This window comes from Python bivittatus, unplaced genomic scaffold (assembly GCF_059951505.1).
Source record: "Python bivittatus isolate LINGU-HERP-01145 unplaced genomic scaffold, Pbiv_v1 ctg000840_np1212, whole genome shotgun sequence".
Lineage (NCBI taxonomy): Eukaryota > Metazoa > Chordata > Lepidosauria > Squamata > Pythonidae > Python > Python bivittatus.
The window spans coordinates 29,746,675-29,757,239 of record NW_028277113.1 but is presented as its reverse complement, the minus strand read 5'-3'; the positions used below and the strand labels follow the sequence as shown (position 1 = coordinate 29,757,239).

Here is a 10,565-nt window from a genome sequence, read left to right as displayed (position 1 = left end):
CCCGCCCTACCGCCCGCCCACTTCTCCTGACCTTTCCGAAGAGGAAGTGGCAGGGGTGACCCCGGATGGAAAGCGGAGAGCGGTAGCGCCTCATTTCCTGGGAGCGGGACGCAAACGTCTCAGCTTTGGTGGACGAGGAGGGTGAGCTGCGCGCTGCGTCAGGGAGACGCCGTTGTTGCCTGGCCCAGTTCGGCGCCTTTCCTCCAGGCCGCGAGCAGGGCCCCGCTTCTTCCCTCGGTGCGCCCGTTTCCTCCGCAGAAGGCCTTAAAGTTTCGTGCTAGGGAAAGTGGGGCTGGGCTGCTCCAGTAATGTTGGGCGCTTCTCTCGCTCTCTTTTCTGTCGTGTCTCCTGAAGGTCTGGGAGATGGGGCGCCTACTTCTGGGGTCAATCAAGAACCGAGGCGAGAGAGGAGCTGCTCGCAGTCAATCAACTGGACGGCAGTCTCCCGATGTTAAGGACTATTATTATTAGATTTTTATCCCACCTTTTTAATATGTAACTCAAGGCGACGAACATATTTAATATTCCTGCCTCTTATTTTCCCCCAACAACAACCTGCGAGGTGGGCTGGGCTGAGAGAGAGTGACTGGCCCAAAGTCACTCAGCCGGCTTTCATGCCTAAGGGAGGCTGAGAACTCGGAGTCTCCTGGTTTCTAGGCCAGCACCTTAACTACTACACCAAACTGGCTCTCAGGATGCTTGCTTTCACCTCTTTCAGGGTCCAAATAGCCAGGAACAGGCTCTCTAGATCCTTCTAGTTAGAGCAAGACATGGGAGTTTTTCCTGTGTGGTTTACGCTGCTTTGTTTTGTGCAGCTACTGGGGTGAGCAGAGCCAGTTTGGTGTAGTGGTTAAGGCATCAGGCCAGAAAATGGGGGACCATGAATTCTAGTCCTGCCTTAGCACAAAGCCAGCTGGGTGACCTTGGGCCAGTCACACTCTCTCAGCTCTAGGACAAAGGTAATGGCAAGCCACTTCTGAAATCTTGCCAAAAAAACTGCAGGGAATGTCCAGGCGGTCACCAGGAGTCAAGACTGACTCGGCATAAAAAAAAATCTGTCTATGCCTGAACCTAACATTGCAGGCATTCAGAGAAAACTTCCTTTCTGTAAGGCAGTTGTTCTGATGGTGAGGCACAATGGGTTTATTATTTTCCCAACTCTGACCTGTGCCACTGCTTTACAAGCCCTTGATTTCATTTCCACTCTCCATGAATTAGCTACCATGACAGAAAGGTAGCAAGGCCAAGGCAATCTTTCCCTTTCCATCTCCCTACCTACTGATATGGAGAAAACGAAGTGAGAGATAGCTTAGGATATTAAAAGCTAGGATCGTGTGGAGCGCTTTTGCAATGCACATTAATAAGAATGAAGCATTAAATATTAATAAAAATAATAATAATAAAAATAATAAAAGCATTAACTATGAATTAATAAAGCAGCCTTTTTTTTTTTTTGCAAGACTAATGAAGCTGCTTCAAAGCTAGCCTCGTTTCTTTATGTGCATGCACAAGCAACATTTCTGGTGGGTCTACCAGTAAAATGGCTGCATGTACCCAAATATGTGGGGATAGCTGTCAATCAGCTGTGTGAACCTTGCAAAGGATGTGCTGGTTTAATTATGTGAAAGGAGATTGTTTGCATTAATAGGTTATGAAGAAACTTTTTTGACTATTTTGCACAGACCTTTTAACAGTTATACAGACGGATCATCCCCAATACCCTTTCTTTTAAAGATATTGGAAAAGCTGGGTGGTATTTGGATTTATGTAGAAGGGACCTAAGAGTATAAACCTTGTGTCCAAATAATCTAGCGTGGGTTAAGTTGCTTGGAAAATACAAAATACTGAGGAGGCATGTGAAAAGAAAACTTGGTTGGGTAGGGTGGGAAAGAATTGTAATAGAATATGCTGGAAAAAGGTATAGGAATAAGCTCAATGTGTGTGATTTGTTTGGCAAAGCAGAGCCTACCATTGCCTTTATTTAGCAGAGTAACCAAAAGAACTCTTTGCAGTAGAAGTTGATGTGGATATAAATGAGTTGATGCAATTAAGATTAGATCGCTGTGTGTTGCTTTAAGTAGGTTTTAGTATCAATCATTTTAATTTGTTTCTATTTAAAATATTTAGTAAGAGATACAAGGCTGATTATTTAAATAATGTGATAGGTCTTGTGGTTCAAAATCAATTTTGACAGAATATGAACTTGTTTTAAAATGTAATTCAAATATAATTCAAATTTGACATGATTCTTTAACAACATTAATACGCTATCATAATTAAAGTTTAGGTTTAAGATTTGTTGTTCAGTTGATTCTAATGCTTTATGACCCAGTAGACATCAGTTTATCAGAATGCTCTGTCAGTGAGGTCTTGTTTAATAATAATAGAATTTTTTTTTTTGTTTGCAGCTGTAACAGAAGAACAGGCTCTTTAGTTAATATGGCTGAGGTAGTAGGGAGAGGAAAGAGAAAGTTTGTTGAAGAAGCTGATAGCATAACTGCTAAACGCCCACATACCGATTCTCTTGTTGAAAATGATGATAAAACTGCAGATAAAAAGTGTTGTGATGAAGGTCAAACAGGAGATAGAAGCACTCTTCATCGTGAAATAAAAACTGAAGAAACTGAAGAGGTTCCTAGAAAAAGAACAGTGAGTGTTTCAAATATTAATTTTTACGGTAATAAAATTCTTCCAGGCACTTTTCCCCTACGTTTGAGGATAATTAAAATGTAGGCTACTATTTGGATAGAACTTTAAAAACATATACAACTTTATGTTCTAGGCTGTTTTGTTAAACTTGTTGACCTTTTGGGTATAATTGCATAGGATACTGCTGTTACGGACAAAATCAAAACTTCACTATTCACTAGAATAGATGGATATTGGGAACTTCAGACTAAATTGATAGCCATACCCGGGAAGATTTTATAAAACAGTGTAGTGTACTAGTAGTGATTCCTAGAAGTCAGGATGGATTTGTCGAGGACAGGTTTGCCAGACTAATCTTACTGCATTTTTTGTTCATATCAATTTCTTAGTGGATTGTGGGGATGCTGTGCACATAATATATTTATACTTCAGAAAAACATTTAACAAAGTGCATCATGATATCCTGATGGATATGTCTGGTGGATTCATAGCTGATTTGAAAACTATAATCAAAGAGTGCTAATATATAGCTGTCATTGAAATGCAATGAAATATTAAGTGGGGGTGGTACAGAGTTCAGAATGCTCTTTAACATTTTCATTGATGATTTGGATGAAGAAGTGGGAATGCTTGTCAAATTGACAAAAAACTGGGTAAGATAGGAGCAGGAACAAGATTTAAGGTGATTGGACCTTTCCAACTTAATGAATGTATGAAACAAGAGCAGAATGTTTGCTTTTAAATAATAATAATAATATATTAAATTTGTATGCTGCCTGATTCTCATTGACTCTGGGTGGCTCACAACAATCAAACAAAGAAATTTCAATGAAATCAATAAAACATAGAAGATAAAAGATGTCAAGTGCAGTGAAGCAAGAGGTCTCTCTTTCTCCCTCACCAAAAGCCTGGGTAAAGACCCAGATCTTCACAGCTCTTTTAAACAGTAGGGAGTTACATGTGAAGAAAATGAAGCGACTTTAGAGTGTTCTTCAAACCAGTATTGCTTTTGATGATAAAGTAGCAGCAATATCCAAAAAATACCTTTGCCAGCATAAACACCATCTTCATGTTGTTCCCCTTTATATATAATATATCAGGAGGAGAAAGAATATCTGGTTATAGTCATACACATCTTATTTATACTTTATATTTATTTATATTTTGAAGAATATATAGAACTTTGCCTGATTCAAAATACAATACTGCAGTAAGATGCTTACATAAGTTTGCTTAATCATCTTTCAGTATTTGTTTAATATGATCTTTTTCATGTTTCCTCTAGTCAAAATTTTATAGTTTTGCTCTCTTTTTTTCTGTACTGTTTTATTTTGTTTTTTTAGTGGATTGGAAAGAATTTGGCAGGAAAGATAAGCTCCAGATGTAAAGATGTAATTTTTTGATGTGAACTCTATTACTGTGAAAAGGAATCCATCAAATAAAAAATATTGGAACTTAGCTATCACCTAAATGTATATAAATATTTACATGCTATACTTAATCTTTTATTTTATGTTTTATGTAGCATGCAGAAGCTGTAGCAGCACATTATAATAAGCTTGAAGAGATTGGATTGGAACAGCGTAGCATGAGTCGCATCTTCTATCTCCGAAACTTTAACAATTGGGTAAAGAGTGTGCTAATTGGTATGTCTGTGTTTTAAAAACACCGTTCAAAGTATTTGTATATTCAGACATTCACTTTTTGGGGAAAAATTGACTGGTAGTACAACTGGCTATGAGAAACAAATGTCAAACTTAATTTCTGAGTTCTAAATATTAGATTTTATATTAGAAAATTAATATTTTGACCGCACAAAAAATTAGGACTGCACTCCTCACTGTTGCTCTATAATGCAAGCATTGCATGTATTTGTCAGAGTATTTTTCTGTTTACTGTTTTGGTCTTAAAAATGTGAGATTATAGTCATGAATATATTGGAAGGTAAAAGTAATACTTTTTGTCAAATGTATACCTCAGCCCAAACTAGTTTGGATATTACTAAAATTAATCATTGGGATCCTGAGAATTCAGTGATGAAAATAGCTTTCCTAAGATTTAGCACATAAAATAGAAACATTCTGATGTGAATTAAGTTTTCTTGGGATGCAGTCCTATACACTTAACTACAAATAAATTCCATTGAGCACACTGAAGCTAACTTCTGAGATGAAAACTCTGGCTCCATGCAAGCGTACTGTGATTATCTCATCATCTGAAATATAGGAACAATACACTGGAGCTCTAAAGCTCTCAAAATAATCAGGGAGCTGTATTCTAATACAGGGAGAACATTTCAAATTCTGAGGATTATTATTTTTTCTTTTAGGTGAATTCCTTGATAGGGTACGACAGAGAAAACAAAACATTATGGTGTTAGACTTGGGATGTGGAAAAGGTGGGGACTTGCAGAAATGGAGAAAAGGCCGAATAAGTAAGCTTGTATGTACAGGTAAGAAAACAAATTAATATGATATGGGAATCATGTTAAATTGTTGAGTAAAGTAGAAAAGGAAGTTTGAGATATCTTTAGTGACTTTTATTGTGCAAATATTATTTGTAAAAACAATAAGAAAATACTTTAAATCCAGATATAGGATAAACTAGCTTAATAGTACCTGGCTCTGCTGGGGTGAAGGAGTGGAAAAAAAGTCCAAAGGCATATTTATATCCATTTTATGCTTCTGTACACTCAAAATGGCTAATAGTGAAAACAATTCTGAAATTGAATGAAACTTGGATATTGTATGACTAAAACAGAATAAAAGTAGCAACTCTAGAATCTGGTGTCTTCCTGTGCAGTGGTCTAAAACAATTTCTCTTTGCATACCACCATGAAGAGGAAAGCAAGACCTTTCCTACAGGTGGGGAGATTTAAACTCTGCTTCAGGTATGTAGTTTCTTGAGTGGTGTAAGTAAAACCAGTTCTGCACTACTTAACAGTATATACTAGAAGGGATGTTTTAAATAGCACACCAAATGAAGTTGACAGAGGTTCCTTGTATTTGGCTGATTTTACAGCTGGAATTCTATTCGTCTTGCCAACCTACTAGATTCCTATCTGGAATCATAAGATGCATTATTGACCTCACAGAAAATGTTGCCACACATACAGTAAATAAATAGCACATGTTCTCACTGAAATGCTCTGTCATTGTTCTTTAATTGGATCTCCTCGATGCAGACGTTCCATTTCTAAGGTCTCTTAAATTCTATTTGATACATGGTTAACAAACATAAGCCCCCATATTCCTCAAAATATTCAAATCACTAGCAACTAGAATAGCAGTGAAATATTTGATTCAAAAGGCTTGTTTAGGATCTGAGGTTAGTTTTCCAGTAGCAGTGACAAGCCTTGACTAACTTTGTCTGACAGTAATGATGGTAGATCCTCCCTGGTGACCTTCTGGGTCAAATATAACAATGTCACTGTTTATCTTCCCACTTTTCCAGCTATGGAATCCTGCTGAATAATGTCTTAATATTAAAAGAGAAATGTAATTGATGTCTTTTTGATCGTGATTAATTTTCAGGGTGGTCCTGCCTTTTCCTGATGAGAGTAATGCTGTCTAGATCAGAGACAAGCCAAGAGCGGTGGCATCTTTGGCTTGACCTGATTTTTACTTTCCCTCCTTGCTACAATTATTCATACATATATATTCTCATATCAGGGTAATGTCTATAGAAAGCTCAACTATGCAGAAGCATATATATGTATATATACAGTCACAGACACACAGACACAAAAGGCATCCCATAAGACCAGGTGTATCTAATTTTACTTATGTTTTGTTTGTGTGTGTGTGTGTGTATATAAAACGTTATTTATATTTGTGTGTGTGTGTATATATATATATATAGTAATCCTTTGTGTTCGGAGAAGACATGCTATTGTGCAGTTAATCTGTGGACATGGCTCTGCAGTCCCAGTCTAGAAGTGCAGAGTCCAGCACAATAGGGACACTGGAAGTCCATTGTTGTAGTAACTGTGGGTGCTATTCTGTGATGCCGCTCACAGTTTTCTATCAGCTTTTGGTGGCGCCTGTCTTCAAAGCTACCAGTGGGTTCTGTCAGCAGCTGCAGCTTCTAGTTCCATTGGCTGGATGTCACAGTAGGGTTTCTTTCACAGTGTCTTTGTAGTGCTTGTGTGGTCGACCTTGAGATCTCTTCCCAGACTCCAGGATACTATAGAGCAACTGGCAAGGGATACAGTGGTCATCCATTCTGATGATGTGTCCCACCCACCGCATCTGAGCTCTGATAATCAGGGACTCATTGCTGGTGGACTCCATGTAATCCAAGACCTCCAGGTTGGAGACACAGTCTTGCCAACAAATGCTAAGGATGGAGTGGAGAGCGTGCATGTGAAATTTTTCCAGTCATTGGATGTGTCTTTGGAACAGAGTCTAGGACTCATATCCATATAGGAGAGAAAGGATAACCACAGCTCTGTAGACTTTCAGCTTTGTGGAGATACAGATGTTGTGTTAATTGAGCACTCTACTATGCAGCTGCCCCAATATCTGGCTGCTCTTATTGATCCTGGAGTTAATTTCTTTGTCCAGAAACAATTGCTTGAGATGATGCTTCCCAAGTATTTGAAGCTGTTTACATTTGTCAGCTGGATGTCGTCAGCAATGATTTTTGGTTCTGTGGGGTTGGTGTTTGGCACAGGCTGGTAAAGTACTTCAGTCTTGTACAGGCTGATAGTCAGGCCGAAGAGCATAGCAGCATCTGAGAATTTGTTCAGCATCAACTATAGATCACTGTCTTTGTGTGCCAGGAGTGCACAGTCATCAGCAAAGAGGGTTTCTTGGATTACTGTATAGAGGCACTTCATCCATGGGAGGTCAAAGAGAGCGCCGTCAAATCGGTACCTGATGTACACTCCTTCCTTCAGACCCTGGACAGCATGTGGCAGCATGCAAGGGAAGAACAGATTGAACAGGACTGGGGCAAGCACACAACCCTGTTTTACCTCATTGGAAATGGCAAATGCAGCTGATGCATCACTGTTGTAAAGAACCTGTCATTCCGTCATGGAATAGCTGAATCAACTTCACAAATTTTCTCGGGCGTCCATAACGTGTCAGGATGATCCAGAGAGCCTCCCTGTTTATAGTGTCAAATACTTTGTCAGGTCAATGAAGACAGAGTAAAGAGGCTTGTTCTGCTTGATGCATTTCTCCTGGACTTGTCTCATGGCAGATATCATGTCTGCTGTACTCTGTTCTGGCCGAAAGCCGCACTGCACCTTGGGGAGGTTCCTATCTGAGACAGTGACAAGTCTGTTCACAAGAATGTGGGCAAAGATCTTGCCTGCAATGGACAGCAAAGAGATACCCCTGTAGTTTCCACAATCTGATTTGCTTCCCTTATTTTTATAGAGAGCCATAATGAGAGCATCAAGGAAGTTGTCAGGCATCTCCTCTATGGACCAAATGTCTTCCAAGATGTCCTGGAATGCCTGTAAGGTGTTTGGGTCTAGTGCCTGTAGATCTCAGCAGGAATGTCATCCTGTCCTGTTGCTTTATTTGAGGTCATCTGCGAGATCGCTTTCTTGATCTTATCAGTAGAGGGAGGCAGGTCTAAAGCATCCAAGACTGGCAGCTGAGGAGTCTGCTGTAAGACATCATGATCAAATGTGGATGGCCTATTGAGTATAAATATATTTATTGAGTATAAATATATCCCATATTTGCCGATGTGATCTTTTACACTTAGTTCCTGGATCGAGTGCAACACAGAATAAAGTCACAAAGGACAAGTGATGTAACAAATGGAAAAATTGAGTAGGGAGATAGTACATATGAATAAGAATCATTGGACAAAGTGCCAAATGGCAAATACATAAGCATTGAAAAGAAAGGTGGAAGTCATTATGGATGTTCATGTTGTTGTTGTTCAGTCGTTAAGTCGTGTCCAACTCTTCGTGACCCCATGAACCATATTGCGCCAGGCCTTCCTGTCCTTCACTGCCTCCCTGAGTTTGCTCAGTTTCATGCTCATGTTCATGTTACACCAGTGGTAACCAGTAATCAGCTTCATAAAAAAAAAGTCTATAGGTTCTGAAAGATTCTTGGATGCTTTAATATGAAAATGCACCATATAAATAGTAAGGCCTGGAAAGCTATTTTCTGAATATTTCTAAAGCTGTGTTTGAATGCATGGTTAAGTAGATAAACAGAAGTTCAGTTTCTTCAATCAGTTTGGTTCTATTCATAAAATAGCCCAGTTTTCTAGTGAATCATTATTCTCAGTGTAGAAAATAAATGTTTGAGGCTGCTTGTCTTTAAATTTAGAACAAAGGCCTCTCTTAAAATCCCCAATCTCCCCACAAATAAAAGGAAACTGAAAATGGTAAACTTATTGTCTTTTATAGTCCTCATTTAGCGACCACAGTTGGGACTAGCAACTTGGTCGTTAAGTGAAGAGGTTGCTAAGATTTTTACTTCAGCTTTCCTTTGCTTTATAGACCTGTGAAAGTCGTAAATGCTAGGACTGGTTGCAAAGTTACTTTTTCATCACCATCATAACTGCGAACGGTCTCTGTATCATATATCCTGGTAAAATTTGAGACCCAAACAATAAAACAAAATGCATCCATTGGCAATAAAAAAGCTAACTGCATTGTCCTGTACTGTGCTCACTGCAAACAATTGTGTTAAACACTTGCCAAAGGTATTACTTTTAGGTTTGATCTAATATTTGCTCTGAATAAACATCACTGAATACTGGTACCTATGTACTATAAATAAGAACTATTGAACACATGTTCTAAACAGAAAGGTATTGATTTGCATTAAGCCTCCATTTTTGCTAAATGTCAGCCTTCGAATGAGTGATCTATTTAAGATTTTTACTGTTGTTTTTTTTAATAGATATTGCTGGCATATCTGTGCAACAGTGTGAACAGCGTTATCAATATATGAGAAATCGTGGTCGCCAGAATGATAGATTTTTCAATGCAGAATTTATAACTGCTGATAGTACCAAGGTATAGTAGTTTCACACTCTTATTTTATTTGTATTCCTTTGAGATTTGTTGTTCTTAGTGTAAAATGTAGAAAGTAGTTATATTATGAGTGAAGCAAAAATTTAGAAAAAGGTGTGGAAGAACACTTTTAAGTAAAATAGTTGCATATATTACAGACTGAATAATTAAAAGTCTTACTGCCGGGGGGGAATCAGGAACCTACAAGGAATTAGTCTTAAACATTCCCTCTCTAAAACTGTCAAGATTTGTGGTATATCAATGAATAAAGTACAAATTTATAATTTGTATCATATGAAACCATGTGTTCAGAAATTCAGAAGTTTATGAAACCGTTTTCCTATATAATACCACATCACAAATCAACATGTGGTTTGACTAAAATTGTTCTCTTCATTGTTGTTTTCTTTCCTGGGGGAAAAAACCCCCCTCCAAATGTTATTTTTTTAGGATTCAGTTCATAAAGATATAACAGTTATTAGTAGATATAAAAAGGTATTTTACTTAGGTTTTCAAAAAGTTTTGTAGTTAGGATGCTGGAATAATACACATTTGTTTTTACTTTTCTTTTTTGTTTGCTTCAGGAACTTCTGTCTAAAAAATACAGGGATAGCAATATATACTTTGACATTTGCAGCTGTCAGTTTGTGTATCATTATTCATTTGAGACCTATGAGCAAGCGGATATGATGCTTAAAAATGCTTGTGAGCGACTTTCCCCTGGAGGATACTTCATTGGCACAACTCCAGATAGTTATGAACTTGTGTAAGTGGGTGAGAATGAATTATGCTAGAGCAAACAAAGGAAATACTTTTTAAGTCAAATATTTTAAAATGTAAGCTTTTTTGGAATCGATTGGACAAACCATTCCTGCCATAACAATGATGAATATTCAACTGCTCATATTCACCTTGACTTTCA

At 38.0% G+C, this 10,565-nt stretch overlaps 1 protein-coding gene across 5 annotated transcripts in view; it reads left to right on the top strand.

Moving 5' to 3' along the window:
• The window catches only part of RNMT (RNA guanine-7 methyltransferase), a 28,285-nt gene continuing 17,720 nt past the window's right edge, over positions 1 to 10,565 (top strand). For 2 of the 5 annotated variants that reach the window (XR_015794046.1, XM_007422807.4), the window contains exons 1-6: positions 86 to 237; positions 2,409 to 2,649; positions 4,175 to 4,295; positions 4,979 to 5,101; positions 9,531 to 9,646; positions 10,228 to 10,409. Coding sequence is in view for 4 of the 5 variants with exons in the window: in XM_007422807.4 (XP_007422869.2) it covers positions 2,440 to 2,649; positions 4,175 to 4,295; positions 4,979 to 5,101; positions 9,531 to 9,646; positions 10,228 to 10,409 (752 nt within the window). In the remaining variant the exon portion in view is untranslated. Of the gene's footprint in view, positions 238 to 2,408; positions 2,650 to 4,174; positions 4,296 to 4,978; positions 5,102 to 9,530; positions 9,647 to 10,227; positions 10,410 to 10,565 lie in introns of all 5 variants that reach the window. The other 3 variants (XM_088130833.1, XM_025163107.2, XM_025163106.2) reach the window with 3 other exon arrangements.